This window comes from Lynx rufus, unplaced genomic scaffold (assembly GCF_022079265.1).
Source record: "Lynx rufus isolate CCGP_SWC_20201006 ecotype Redwood Valley unplaced genomic scaffold, mLynRuf1.p SCAF_10, whole genome shotgun sequence".
NCBI classification, from domain to species: domain Eukaryota; kingdom Metazoa; phylum Chordata; class Mammalia; order Carnivora; family Felidae; genus Lynx; species Lynx rufus.
In genome coordinates, this window is record NW_025814824.1 from 76,053,765 (window position 1) to 76,069,603 (window position 15,839).

Genomic DNA, 15,839 nt, shown 5'->3' on the forward strand with positions numbered 1-15,839 from the left:
TCTGTGTCTCCCTCTCTCTCTGCCCCTCCCCGTTCATGCTCTGTCTCTCTCTGTCCCAAAAATAAGTAAAAACGTTGAAAAAAATTAAAAAAAAAAAAAAACGACCAAAAAAAAAAAAAAAAAAAAAAGAATTATTTTCTACCTAGATTCTTGAGAAAAGAGCCCTCAGTATTAATTTTGACTTCAACATGGAGGAAATGTAGTTTTATCACAAGGATTCTTCAGTGGGAAAACATAATCTTTTAATAGCAGCAGCACTGCTCTCCTTTCCCTGCCTTTTCACCAAAGTAGTGACTTGGGCTTCTCTTTTCCTATCTGGAAACTTGGGATAAAAACCCTTCCTTCCAAGAGCTGCTGTCAGGCTTCTGGGAGGTAATGATACATGGGCTGTGCACACACAGTTGGAAGAAGGAGGCTTATCAAGGTCTCCCTACCAATCAGATGTGTTCTGTGTGATGCTAGTGGGTAAGAAGGAGGTGTGAGCGGAAGTTATAGGGAGACAGATTTTGCCCCTGGGTAAGACAAACCTTCTGGGGTCCAGAATTTTCAGAAGTTGGAATAGCCACGTGGAGGGAGAGCAAGCTGCAGGCACTGAGGGTGTTGTAGCCACGTGATGTGGCAGAAAAGAGACTTTCCACTAAGCTGTGGCACGTGCAACTTGTGGGTTTACCTAACCAAGGTTACATGTAGCTATCTGTCACTCCATCCCTTCTACTGAAGAGAGCATAGCATAACTCCAGTGAATGAGAATATTGATACTTAAGCATTAATAGTGATGGGTTAAAATTTGTTAACCATCAGAGGCTGGGCACATATGTGCTTTATATATGTTTTCACATTCAATCTGTAAGAAAATGCCATGAGGTCAGGTTCATGACTAATTTAGAACAGGCTCAGGGCAGTGAAGCAACCTGCCTGTGACTTCTGAGCTCGTAAGTGACGAAGCCAGGATAGAGACACGTGTTTGCTTGCCTCAGACTTGTGTTTATTGAGAAGGAGGAGGAGGAATAGGGGAGCAAGGAGGGCAGCGTAGGGGGGAGGCGGAAAACATTCACAAATATTAGCAGAGTACCTTAAATATTACCAGCCATAAGTCATTTGTGACACACACTACAAGGAAAAACACAACGTAGAGATGTACTTCTCACACCCTCCTGCTTTCCACAGAAGAGCTCCATCTAGTTCAGACAGTGACCATATGCCCCCAGTGGCCTGAGATGTAGCCTGAAGAAAATTTCTTTTTTTATTTCATAACACGGCCACATTTGTTTAATGTAAAACATGCCTCCATATTTTAGAGGAAGATGAATATACAGTAGAATGTGTGGCTTCCTTATGTTGTGTCTCCATGTATCACCTGGGAAGACCCCGCTCTCCCCTTCCCCCAAGGAAAGCCACTCTGCCCGACACCACGATATTCAGTTTTAGAAGTACCACCAGAAAAAAGTGTACATTTGTTGATCTAGAGGTGGCTAAAATACCTAAAAAGCTTTTTTTAAAAAGAAAAAAAGAAAGCCTGTTTCACCAAATCAGCATTCCAGAAGTTTACAAGGCAATGGTTAATTCGTATATTCATACATATAATAGCTCAATATTTGTATGCATTTTACCACCTAGCTTTCATTAACAGAACGCTAATGGAATCCCCAGGGACTTCTAGTCTACCCTCAATAGTGCTTTTTGCTCTAGCACTGCCAAAACAAAGTCTCTTTTGGGCAACAAGTCCAACATTCTCAGGAAGGCTATATTCCTTACCAGAGTCCTCCAGTGCTCATAAACTCATACTCATCGTTGTGTTGAGATTTGGGAGACACTGTCTGTCCATTGCCTCTGCACCTGTTATCTTATTGGCCTTATCCAAACAGCCCCAGCCCTAACAGCAGCTGAAACAACAGATGGGCAGGAGAACTTGAGATTTTTTGACATCATCCTTTTGTTTATGAAATCCCACCCCCCAACTCTGGAATCTGATAGGAATTCTCTTCATTATCATTTTGTGGGATTTTTTTTTCCCCATGACACTTTTTTTATTCTTAAAAAGTAAATAATTAATCCGAGGGCGGGGGGAGATAAAAAGAGGAATAACATTGCCCTTTGAAAATGGTCAACAACGAAATGGGGGTGGTGATTTTGTCACGTGGAATTGACATAAATGTATCTTTGCCTTGGAGGATAATTGCCAGTAGCCAGGTTTGGTGGCAGGATGAATTCAAGCAGGGAGCTGAGACGGGCTAATGAAGGGGAGGGTGGAAATCTGGTGATAAGGTTGAGTGTGAGGAAGTCGAACACGCACTGCCCTGGGAGGTCTGAAGAGCAGAGGGGAGATGCAGGCTAGGCAAACTGAGAATCTGGCAGGCACCAGTGCCTGGAATTGCAATTTCAGGACAGAATCCCCATTGCAAGGGATGAGATTATTAAAACAGGCCTAACCTAGGGATTATGGAGGCAGAATGCAGGATATTATTTAGTAGCATATGATTGTAAGCAAGTTGATTAACCTCTCAATGCCTCAGATTTATCATCTGTAAAATAAACATGAAAATATTCGTACACACGTAGGGTTGTTTTGATCTCAAATGAGAAAATACACAGCACGTGTGTAGCCCCAAGCCTGACAGTCAGTTAATGGATGCTGCTATGGTTGCTCCTTTTAGTCTAGAGTGAGACACACGGAGAGGAGCAGGAGGTGGGGAGAAGGACAACCAGTGGATGTGCAGTATAAGGAAGGGGCTTACTGACACGTAATGGGGTTTTGTTGAGTTCCTGAAATGAGGGGGAAAGAGCGGACTGTGCCCACAGAATCTGGCATGATACTTTCCCCACTCTGTCTGCTTATCCCATTTAGTTTCTCTCCCAGACACTCTCATTTTGGGCCACATACCATCCGACTCTTACCCACCAGGGTTATTGTGAAGGTTAAATTAAAGATCAAAATGTATCTAGTAATATTCACAGTCATGTGTCAATTGGTGCTAGTTATTATTGCTGTTCGTTCTGGTGTGGTCTGTCATGCGTAGGCGAGTGTCTTAACCATAGCAGATGATAAAAATGATTGGATGACTTAATGTATGTGTGCTTTCAAAAGTAAGCAGGACTGATAGAATATCCTCAAGGGGATCAATTTTGTCTGCCCCCAGAATTGTGTCTGTGTAGCTGATCATCTTCATTAACAGTCTTCTTTGTTTTCCAGGGATCTCAGTCTTGGCAGTGTGTACAAATACTGGGTCATCACCATTTCGGGAAGTGAAGAGAGTGAGCCATCACCTGCCGCTGTATACATCCACGGGAGTGGGTATTGTGGCGACGGCATTATCCAGAAGTAAGTAGATCTCATTAATGAAAGGGGAGGGAGTGATGTTAACCAGGCCGCGAGATGGTCGGGGTGCTACATAGAAGAGCTTATGAGATACTCTACAATGTGTGAGCTGTGAGTTCCCAGCAATGCCCAGCAGCCTGTCTGCAAGTAGCTTGCTGGCCTCAAAAGAAAAGCAGTGATTCTTCTTGGAACACATCTGTTTCTCGAGTATGTAATATAGAATATGATTCTGACAGGACTACTGTCATGTACTTACTACAGTATGCTCTTACTTACAGTTGTTTTATGTTGACTCTAAGGGTTCTGTTTGTCTTTTCCATCCCAGCCCACATTCAGCTAACAGGACGCTGTGCATCCAGGTCAAAACACTTTTATATTCTTTGCTGGCTACTGTTTCAAGTTGTTAAAACCTGTGTATTTATTTGTTATTTCTGTTGTAGCGTGTTATAGTAACAATTTACAAAATGGATCATAGGCTCATCAAAATAACAAAATATCCTAACTTGCTATAATGCTGAAACCACATGTGGTAAACAGCACTCCAGGGTGAATATTGAACATGAACATAAATAAGTGCAGGGGGGCAAAGGAATCAGAAAGTGTAAAGACTCCACATGAGCAGCCAAAAAGGAAAAGCGTGAGTAGAAAATAGAAAGCTGCATGTCTACACCATGGATTTTATTGGGTCATCAGTCCATTTATCCCCTTGTCCACAGGGTGAGGTATTGCACAACTGTGAAATAGGGGCAAGAAACCATCAAGAGTCTTGCATTGTTTAAAAATTTTTGGGGCGCCTGGGTGGCGCAGTCGGTTAAGCGTCCGACTTCAGCCAGGTCACGATCTCGCGGTCCGTGAGTTCGAGCCCCGCGTCAGGCTCTGGGCTGATGGCTCAGAGCCTGGAGCCTGTTTCCGATTCTGTGTCTCCCTCTCTCTCTGCCCCTCCCCAATTCATGCTCTGTCTCTCTCTGTCCCAAAAATAAATAAACGTTGAAAAAAAATTTAAAAAAAATAATAAAAATTTTTTCAAAAAAATAAAATAAACCTCCTCTTAAGAGTTTTTTCCTCCAAAATTAGCACAAAAATGTTTTCTGGCACATCATCGAATAGTTTTTTCCCTAGAGGTGAAAAAGGGACCAGAAATCATTTGCAGTTAAGTTTCTTATTGCTAACTTTGTGTTCCTTATTGCTAACGTGGTTGCAAGTTGTACTAATGCTAAGAGACTTCTAAAATCGTCGGCAGGTTTAATTTTAATGATAAACGTCACATATGGAGAGGACAAACAAGCTATTGGCGAAATCCCATCATTAAATGGCGCTGTTGGGTGTCACATAATATCTGTGCAATGTGGCATTGCAGTGACTGTTTCTGTAGGGGGAGGGGCGCCGTAAAGAGAATTTGTTTCACAGTTGGATGAAACCGCTGATATGCAGACCATGAATCATAGGTGTGGTACATATATGAAAGAAAAGTGCTAGATGACTCCTTCTTTCAGTTCATCATTGACTCTGGTGCTGGAGGGGAAGAGCAATTTAATTTGGTACCGATGATCGTGTGGCATGTAATGTAAATTGGAAACCTGCTTTGGGATGAAAGGACCGGCCAGGCTAGCAAGGATAACACAGTTGTGCAAGTACAGCATTTGCACATGAATACCCATCCACACAGACATCAGTTACTGGCCAGCAGTTTGCTTTCTAGTCATGACTTCCATTGAAGGAAATATTGAATGTTGCATATATGATCAGATGACGGCCAGCATGTTACATCTTTTCAACGTGCTGTGCAGAAAGAATGTCCAAGTTTCAACCACCCCCACAGACTGAAGTATATGGGCTATGACAAGAAAGGTACTAATTCCAGTTTGGGGAATGAAAAAATGATGCTTTCTTTTAATATAGACACTGGCAAGGCCAGTAATGATTATTTGCACAACTTCAAGTGAATTGCTGAAATGACATATCTCAGGGATATATATCCATGTCTTAAATGTCCTGCAGCTATAATTACGAAGCATGAATTATCAAGGTTTTAATATTAAGGAGATAATATAAGGATTTTTAAGTGTTGAATTTTGGTACAAATCACCTGATGTCCAAGAGTTTGACTCATGAAGCATAGAAGATAAAGCTCCTCATTGGTCGGAGAATGAAACTCCTGATATGTTGTCCTGTGCACTTAAAATCCCATCCAAATGCAACAACTAAACATGAAGATACAGTTTCCAGTGCTTAATGTAATGCAACTGGGGAAAGGGAAGCCTTTCACTGTTCTCTCCCACATTAAGACATCAACTTCTGGCTCTTGACACAGCTGTTCTGATGGAGTACTGAGCGACTGAACAAGGCAGTCTCCAGGGAAAGTGCCCCATCATTGTGGGTCTAAGACTGAGCTGCGCATCCAGAATATCCAGGAAACACTTGCGGTCATTGCTGACAACCCGTAATTGTGATTTGGGATTTTCTAATTGAGCACAAAGAATAAAAAAAGAAACTCACCAGATGTAGAACCTGACCTATAACTCAGTCTGTTCATTTTGGAGCCAGATGGAGATGTATTGGTAAAATACTGCGAACAATATCATTCTTCTTGCTGATCTAAAACTATTATTATTATTACTACTATAATTATTATTAATATAAGTAGTATTTTTAATAAAGTTTTTTTAGTACTTTTACCTAGAATTGGTATCCTACACAGACATCAAATATTTTCTAAGTTACCTACAGGTACCAAATATTTGTTGACATGCTTTGGAGAAAACCAAATGCAGTTGATGGATGGTTCCCTGGGCAAAAACAAACAAATAAAAACTTTGAGGAAAAGGAGGAATATCATCTTAGCTAATTGGATTTTTCATGGGATGATACATGTGAATTTACTATGTATATTTAAGGGAATTTGCAAAGTTATTCAGATAGACTAAACACTTCATGAGGCCCCTAATGGATGAAAGCATTGGATGAATATAATGATAATACTCATAAATCTTTTTTGAGCCTCCGCTATGCACGAGCATTGTGCTACCCTATTATCTCCATGTGAAACCACATGAACAGCATCCATATAAAACAGGTTCTATTACCATACTTTACAAAAGAGATAACTCATGTACAAAGATTCTAGTGACTTTCTCAACCTGACATACCCGGGAAAGAGCAGAACCTAGATGTGAACCCAGAGCCCATGTTCTCATTGGGATTCACCATTGCCTCACCTTGTGACCAGCAACCCTACAAAACTAACAAGTAAAGGAATAGCTACATGCTCTCTGTTGTACCCCAGGCACTGTGCCTGGCATTGCGGGGCTAGGATGACAAAGGCTGTCGCTTCCTTTGACATCTGAAAGCCCAATGTAGGGGGGCTGTCAGGTAAATGGGCAGAGGTGGTCAGTTTGACAAGTGCTATCATAGATGGAGCCTGGTGGCTTTGGACACAGAGAAGACCGCCATCCACTCCAGCTTGGGAGGTCAAAGGAGGTTTCTCAGAAACTCTATCTAATGATAGATCTATCATGCCTAGAAGATATTTGTGGTAACACCAATGTTTTGCTTGAACCAAGAGAACATACTGTTTGGGTGGTGAGGGAAGGCGGGTTAGATGTGTTCTTTGTGGCTTTGGGAAACCAGCCCAGGTTCAAAAAAAAAAAAAAAAAAAAAAAAAACCTCTCCCTAGATAACCCATGAGATAGCTAAGAAACACAAGAGATTCACTGGCAGTGATTGGGAATATGGGCCCAGCTTGGAATACGGAATTCCCTTCTCCCTGGCTCCTAGGTTTGCAGACAGGGGAGAACTTGAGTGCCTCCTCAGTGATTAGTGCGATGGCCCAGCCATCCTAAGGATTGATTGCAAGGCACCATCCTGCTACTCCAACACCTCCTAAAAGCAACAAACATTTCCCAGTGTTAATTGCCCGGGTGAAAGGAAAAGTCTGAGGCCTCTCCCATGCTGTGACAGGTCCCAGCTGGTCTCTGGGGAGGGAGGGACAGCTGCCACACACTCTGCAGAGACCTCCCAGGACTAAGAGGGAATGGGATCCGTGATTCCCCAAGCATCTACTGTATGTCATGCACCATGCCAACCATGTTAAGTTACATTCTGTCCTTGTGCTGGCTCTAAGGAGCAAGTTTAATGATCTCCATTTGAACCTGTGGGAAAACAGAGACTCAGCATCTGGAAGAGCACTGTCCAGTGGATTTTTCTGCAGTGATGGAAACATATTCTGTGCTGTCCAGCCCAGGAGCCACTAGCTCTCGAGTACAGCTCTCGAGGACTTGAAACGTGGCTATGGCGACTGAGGAATGGAATTTTAACTTTTTTTGTAGTCTTAATTGATTTAAATGGTCAAGTAGAGATGGTTTGGAACAAGGGGATCTAACACCAAGTTTTCTGTTTCTCAATGGATGGGGATTTTCCAGGTAGTGGCAATCCATTCAGTCCTTCAGCTCTTACTCTTCCTTCCAATTCAGAAAGCATTGCTCATTTTCTGTTCATCCCAACCTCTGCAGAATCACTCTTAGGTGATAGAAAGTATTCCAGAAAACCCCACAAAACACCAAAAAAAACAAGAGGAGGCACTTCTGTTTCCCAGTAGTATAGTTTCAAGGCCCTTGGAGTTCCTGATGCCATGAAACGACATACCCAATGGAGAGAGCAATACTTCCTGGTGAAAGGAAGACCAGACTCAAGCATGTGACTGGGAAAAAAAAAATCTTTATTTTTAAGTTCATTGGGGGAGGAATGTGGGGGGGGTAAGTTAAGTCATAGTGAAGAATAGCGCTGATATTTCAGAAGCTCAGAAATTTCCTTCAAATCCACCATTTCAAAATGGCAGCAAGATCTTCCAGACACAGAGGAGCAAGTTCTGTTCATTTATTCATTCATCCATTCATCCATTTCTTTCTCCCATCTGACTTAAATAACAAGATCTCAGAGAATGAGTTTGAGGCAGGAACTCTGCTTTGTCATGGGAAGTCCAAAGTTAGGCCAATGTAGTAGGATCTTACAAATTTATATGTTTACACGTCTCATTTTGAAGATGGAGAAATGGAGACTCAGACAGGGCAAGGGATTTGGCCTGAGGCCTCTTGGGATGTTCATGGCCTGGGAGGGGCTCTTCCAGGCCCAGCTGTGGTCCTGAAGCGGCTCTGACAGATTTCTCTTCTGTACCTGGTCTGCAGAAGCCAAGGTGAAGAATGTGATGATATGAATAAGCTCAATGGGGATGGCTGCTCCCTTTTCTGCCGAAAGGAGGACTCCTTCAATTGCATTGGTAAGTCTTCGTCATTTCTTTGGGCTTAGCTGGAGAAGGGGACCGTGCAGAATAGCCACTTCAGTAACAGCAGTACTTATGACTAATGGTGATTTACTCCTTTGTATTACAAATATTTGCTGAATGCCTCCTGTGGGCCAGACCTTGTTTTAGACACTGGGGAATACAGCAATGGGAAGCAAACAAAAATGGGCACTTGCACCTGCCCTCACAGAGCTCATGTTCCCATTGGATGACAGCAATGGCTGCTGGTAACTCTTTTTCAGTCTAGCTTCACCTCATAGCCCTTCTTCTTGCCAGCTCTCCAGGATGGTTATGAGTATAGATTTTTATTAAGGCTTTTTATTCTCATTAGGGATGAGAAAAATCAAAAGCCAGAGAAATGATAAAACTTGTCCAGCATCACACGAGTTAGAAGTGATAGAAGACAGAACAGACAGAGCCAGGGCTTGAACCTGATTCTGCCTGATTCTTAAGCACATGCTCAGCTTAGTTTGCTGCACAACCCCCAGCCAAGACCCAGGACCCACTGCGGTCCCCTCTGCACACTCAGAACCTCGAGGAATAGCAGACCAGCCTGTGTTTAGAAAGCAAACGTCCTTTTCCCACCTTCACTGAGTCAGATGGGAAATTTGTTTTCCTCTGGCTTCTCTAGGAGTCTGGCTGTTCTTGTTGTTACAGCCCCACTTGGGAGGCCCCGGCCAGCCCGGGGCTGGTAAACAGTCAGGGGTTGGGGGGCAGGGATGGAATTTTGAGCTGGCTCAGATGAGATCATACTTCCTTTAAGATGCAAATCGATACCTGAAGATCAAAGGTCCCCCGGCTAATCCCCTGGGCTGGAGGTGAAAACTAATCACAATTCATTTGCAAGTACAAAAGACAGAGGTGCTCTATCTGAAGCGGGAAGGGGCAGCTACTGAGGGGATGAAAACATTGGTGGGAAGATTTCTCACTGAAAGGCAATTTTCTAGGAAGACTAAAGGGAAGGAAATGTCATCGGGTCCTCACATTTGCAGTGCATTACAGGGACGCATTTAGACCTGACTTCTCCCTAGAGATTGTGAGCGAGCACTGTGAGCTCTTCACCATATACGTTCACCCTTATTCCATTCTCAACACACATTGATTGAGCACCTGCTGTCTCCCTGGCACCAGGTAGGGGCTCAGCAACACAGTAAGAGGTGTCCCACAGCTTGCCGTGGATGGAAGCCAAGGAAGACATGGAGGAAGGAAAAACGGGAGGAGAATTTCCAGGCAGGACCTTGGGTTTCTAAATGACAGAAGGTTGTTTTCTGTCGATCTGGGTATGGTCCATGGTAAAAACGTGATGTCAGCATAGTGGTATGGTGGAAGGAGCCTGGGCTGAAAATTAAGAAAACCCAAAGTTCTCACTGTGCTGACAATTTGCTGCCTAACACTGGCCAAGTTGCTTCTCTAGTCTGGGCCTCAGTTTATCTCCTGTAAACTTGAAAGGATTGAGGTAGGTGGTCTCTAAGGGCCTTACCTGCCCATGACTTGTGTGATTTCCAAGGTGTGTGACTATTTCCCATCCCTATGAGCTATTTGCCTTTGTCGCTATCTTTGCAACACCCAGCATCACTCTCCAGTCATGCTGGGAAATACCTTCCTATGTTACTCGCACAAAGGTGGCATGTAACTTAAATGCTTCTGGAAGGAAGGCAGGATGTGGTGTGAGGGTTAGATATGGTATCCTAAAAGAGATGCTTGGGTGGCCCCGACACCCACGTTGTAGGTTGTTTCAGCACTGTGTGGCAATAAACAAAAACAAGAAAGCCTCCTTCAGGTAGAAGTGCATCATCCATGGAAGGGGTCTGCGAGCTACAGTCCATGGGCCAAAACTGGCCTACTGCCTATGTTTGTAAGTAAAGTCTTACTGGAACACAGCATGCTCATTACTTTACGTATTGTCTATGGCTACTTTCCGGCTACAAATTATTGAGCAGTTGCAGCAGATATCCTATGGCCCAAAGAGCCTACAATATTTACTCGTCTGGCCTTTTACAGACCTTTGCTGACCCCTGGCTCATGGATTTGAGGTCTTTGATACTCTTGGTTATTGGAGCCTGGTGCAGAGAGGAGGTGAAAACCAGGCCATGGTTTGCCATATCTAAGAAAAAGAACTGAATTTTAAGTCGACGGGTGGGGCCTGGGAGACTCTTAGAAATAGCACTGGACAGTGAGTCCAGTCTTTGGGTGCCTAACCCCCTCGGGCCCAACTTTCCCACCTATACATTAGCCAGAATGACTGTTTTGGACTAGATCACTGATTTTCACACTATGTTAACTGGGATGTTTAAGAGGAAAGAGATGAGGGTGAGGGAGGTACCAAGAAGGTGAGACTTGGACCCTCATAGATAAAAGGTTGATGTGCTGTTGGTGTCTACTAGGTTCTGAGTCTTGTGCCGGTGATGATGATCTTCAATGAACATCTATTATATACCAAGCACATTTCAAACCCTTATTTTCATAACAATCCTTTTCGTTTTGCTTTTACGAAAGAGGAAGCCCAGGCATACAGAGGTGAACTAAGGATATGCAGTTCAATGGTAGAATCAGGACTCAACCCCAGAGAGTCTGATCCCAGACTATGGTGAGCTACCTGAAAAAAAAAAAAAAAAGTAGCTCTTGGTCTTGTAGGGTTTTCAGGGTAGATGAGGAACACACTGCTGTAGAATAGTTCCTATAGTGAATTAACGAACTGGAATACAACATTGTCAGTGGTGTGGATAGTGACTCTTAGTTACCTGGTATATTCAGTATGGTTTGTGTTAGAGGAGGGACCTCACCTACACCCTCACCCTCACCCATTAGAATTCCATCATAGAGACTCAATGAGACACAGGACATTCCAGGAATTAGGGAGTGTATCCAGAGATCCCAACTCCCAAGAACTTCATTCCAAGGAGAAGCTCCATGCCTTTGAGTCTAGAAAAACATCTTCCCTTAAGAATAGCTGAAGAATAGACAGTGAATCTTTGGCTCTCACCAGATCCAACTTATGTGAGTCAGAGAAATGGCAGTGCAGTGTGGGAGGCTTTGCTGAGGTGGACTGGTTTGATCATTATATTGGTCAAGGCAGTGGCCAAGTGAACAGGCCTGAGTGAGACTCACTTGGGCTCTCATACCATGGCTTAGACATGGGACCTTAGCTAAACGTCAGTGTTCTCATCTAGAAAATGGTAAAAGTCATGGGACTCCACTGTGGAAGATGTTTATCAATAATTTGGGATACTTGTTATCTGGATCTCCTTAGATTTAGGAAATAACTCTCCTTGATATAATAATAATGAGGCAGAGCCAGGGCCCTCTATAAAAGTTGAAAATCCCAAAGTCTCTTTCCCCCAGTCCCCCTTTGTAGCTTGAGGGTGGGCACAAGCCCTACACTTTCCCTTGGTCAGACACACCAATGTAAGACATTGAATCAGAAGCTAGTGGTAGTAAGACATGGGGACATCACAGAAGCCATTTTGATAAGGATGGCTATAACTCGTATGTTTCCAAAGTACCAGTGACAGCACGTAGCATTAGCACCACAGTGACTCTGTTCTGATGTTTTCACAAGGCCAGTCCTGGGACCTAATCTTGAGCTTAGAATTGGGCTTCAGAGCATGCAAGCCTGGCTCTCCAGCCCTCCCAGAGAGTGTTCTAGAACTATCCAATATTCTCTGAATAGATTTTGTTTGCCTGTTTTGCTTAAGTTAGCCAACGTTGGTTTCTGTTGATTGTCACTTAGAATCCTGACTGCAAATTGTTGTCATAAGATACTGTGAAGTTTAACCCCGTTCCTAGCAAGTTGGATGTGTTGGATGCATGTTACTGTGACTTATCTCAGTGTGTGCTTGGGGGGGAGGGGAGGACTATCAACAACCACCATTTATGGGCACCCACTAGGTGGTATGCCCTGGGTCATGCACCTTTCTTTAGTGTGAACCAATGGGAGAACTCTTATATCCAGATGAGAGATCTAAGAGCTATTATGATCTCTTAACCTGCTCAAGGTACCAGGGCTCATAGAGGTGTGACCCCATGTCAGATTGAGTGGGCAGCCTCCACGTTTTCTTCTCTACCACACTGCCCACCCCATCTGAATGAATGACTTCCTTCTCCCTTCCTTTCTTTCTTCCCTCCCTCCTGTCCTTCTTCCTTACTTTCTTTTCTTCTTTATTATTATTGTTGTTATTATTATTTTTTTTTTATTTTTATTTTTGTCACCAACCATTTAACAGGGCCAGTGATTTCCCTGGGTTTGGTAACACCAGTGTGAGGGTGGGTGACAGATTTATGGTGGCATTTCCCATTCACTTTTCAGAAGCCCACACATCCGGAAGTATTCCCAAGGTACCAATGTGTTATTATGCAACACCCTGAGACTTCCCTTTCCCGCCCCAGTGCCCTCATCCCCAGGCACATAATACGCTGCTTGTTAAAAGGAACACCACCCACAAGACCTCTTAGGCAATGCAGGCTACATCCCCAGCAATGTGGAAATTATCTTGTCCTCCCCTCCCCCCCTTTTTAAAAACATAACATACACCAGGCCTGAGGCTTCAGTTAAAAAATGTGGTATCGGTAAAATGATAACTCCCCACCCCCAAACAGGCACCGGCTGGAGGCATTGTTCAGCAGCTCCGGGAACACTGTTCCTAAAGCACTGAGTCGTAAACTACAGGCAGGCTGCTGATAAAAGCTGAAGGGGGGGAAGGTGATGGTCAAATTAGACAAACTGTGAAGCATCCCCAAAGGGGCTCCCCTTAGCGACCCGTCTCAAGCCAGTGCTGGAAGTGAGCTACCTTCTGAGATGAGGTATGCTCCCTTACAGGAGATGCCATTGTGGGAGGGTTCCTCCTGCTCCGTTTTGATTTACCTTTTGATTTACCGTTGGATTTACCACCCTGCATCCTTCAGGATGGCGGGGCTCACGGATCAGCTTAGATGTAAGGGCCTGGGCCGCAGCTCAGGATCCCAGAGCCTCAGTTTCCCCCTCTGTGACACAAGAGGGATCCAGCTCGGGCTATTGGGCTTCTTTCCCTGCTGGGCACTGAGGCATCCTCAGTGTGTCAGGCATCTATTTAAAGCCTCTGAGGCAAGGCGCCTGGGTTGCTCAGTCGGTAGAGCATCAGACTTCAGCTCAGGTCATGATCTCATGGTTCGAGGGTTCAAGCCCTGCGTCCGGCTCTGTGCTGACAGCTCGGAGCCTGGAGTCTGCTTTGGATTCTGTGTCTCCCTCTCTCTCTCTGTCCCTCCTGCACTCATGCTCTCTCTCTCTCTCTCTTTCTGTCTCTGTCTCTGTCTCTCAAAAATAAATAAACGTTAATAAATAATAATAACAAAATAAAGCCTCCAAGGCTTCAAATCCTGCTTGAGGCCGATATACAGTTAGGAAAACAAAGCAAATGGCCCCCCATGTTGTCATTCCCTGACATGCACACATGCCCTGTGTATCTCTTTTTCTCAATTCTTCATAATTCCTCTCTCCCCACCATTCCCTGCCGTTAGCATGACGTTGTCTCTGGTCCCTGACATAGCATGTCCAGCCCTGTCCCAGGGCCAGTAACTCAATTATCTGTGAGGCAGCTGAGGGGGAGGAGGGGAGATCAATCCTCCTACCCACCAGTCCCTGGGAGGGGCGGGGGTCACAGAGCCTTGTGGCCCCTCTGTCAGGCTGCCCTGGCCTGCTCTGAGCCAAGGCGAGAAAGGAAAACAAGAAGATGAATCGCCATGTCTTCTTGGTGGATGTTCTGATGAGACTTTAGAACAACAGTGACTAAAAAGAAAAACAGCATCTGGTTGGGGGGGGGAGGAGGAATGGAAGGGGGAAGGAGAATGGGCTCTGCCGGGAGTTGCATTTATTATTATTTTTCTTTCTAACAAAGTGAAATCATAAGACGATCTACCTCTCACCTTACAAAAAAATGAAAATCAGAAAAACAAAATAAACCTTCTCCTGGATGCGTGTATGACTTCAGACTTCCCTCTGTGGGAAACATAGTAGCTTTCACCGAAATACCTTCCTGAAATAAAGCATCCTGTCCCTGGACTTGAAGACAGGCCATCACAAGAAGAGAAGAGAAATATTAGCAGTAGTTGCAGTGCTGGTGGAGAAGGTGGTGACCGTCAGCTAGGCTGGGTGGCATGCTTGGTGCTGGCATAATGACACATGACACAGTGATAGGTAAGAACAGAGATGCTGGGGGCGCCTGGGTGACTCAGTTGGTTGAGCGCCCGACTCTTGATTTCAGCTCAGGTCATGATCCCAGGGTCGTGGGATCGACTGAGCCCTGCGTCAGGCTCTGTGATGAGCTCGGAGCCTGCTGAAGATCCTTTCTCTCTTCCTCTGCTCCTCTTCCCTGCTTGCTCTCTCTCTCTCTCTCTCTCAAAATTCTTTAATATTATTTATGTTTGAGAGAGAGAGAGAGAGAGAGAGAGAGAGAGAGAGAGAGGAGAAGCAGAGAGAGACAGACACAGAATCCAAAGCAGGCTCCAGGCTCTGAGCTGTCAGCACAGAGCCCGATGTGGGCCTTGAACTCATGAGCTGTGAGATCATGACCTGAGCTGAAATAGGATGCTTAACTGACTGAGCCACCCAGGGGCCTTCTCTCTCTCTCAAATTAAAACACAAAACAACACAAAACAAACCCAACATTGATTATGGGTGACAAGCCTGGCCCAGGCACTTGTAACCCAGGCCTCAGTTTTCTCAGCAGTAAAATGGGTTAGTAGTAGATCCTACCTCTTAACAGTTATTGCAAGGATGACACAAAGTTATACATGTAAAGTGTGTTTTAAAGCAGTGACACCTGGTGAGTGTTACATGTGCATTTGCTGCTACTGTATTATTACTGTTATTAATACCAAAAATTCAGAAGTTGTATCAATCCACCCAGGAATCCTGTAAGATAAATAATGTTATTAGCCCAGTTTCCTAGAGGACATCATCTGAGATTCAGAGAGGTTAAGTAACTTGTCCAAAATCCCACAGCTAGAAATAGCAGAAGTGTGGTTCACAGTCCCTGGGCAGCATCTACACACTGAACCGTGAAGTCGCTTCATTTAGTAGGTACCCAGCTGTACCAGCTTCTGTGTTAAGAATGTGTTTTTCAGATGACTTCATATTTCCCCAGCAAGTCTTCTGCACAGACTAATATTGCCCTTTCTGCTGATGAGGAGACTGAGGTGCTGAGAGTTTCAGTGGCTTGTCCTAAGTCATACAGCCAGGGAGATCAGAAAAAG

At 44.3% G+C, this 15,839-nt stretch overlaps 1 protein-coding gene across 1 annotated transcript in view; it reads left to right on the plus strand.

Moving 5' to 3' along the window:
- Positions 1-15,839, plus strand: part of PAPPA (pappalysin 1) — a 238,700-nt gene that overhangs the window by 106,769 nt on the left and 116,092 nt on the right. The window contains exons 8-9 of the mRNA XM_047099683.1: positions 3,191-3,319; positions 8,497-8,588. Of these exons, the coding sequence (XP_046955639.1) occupies positions 3,191-3,319; positions 8,497-8,588 (221 nt within the window). The remainder of the gene's footprint in view (positions 1-3,190; positions 3,320-8,496; positions 8,589-15,839) is intronic.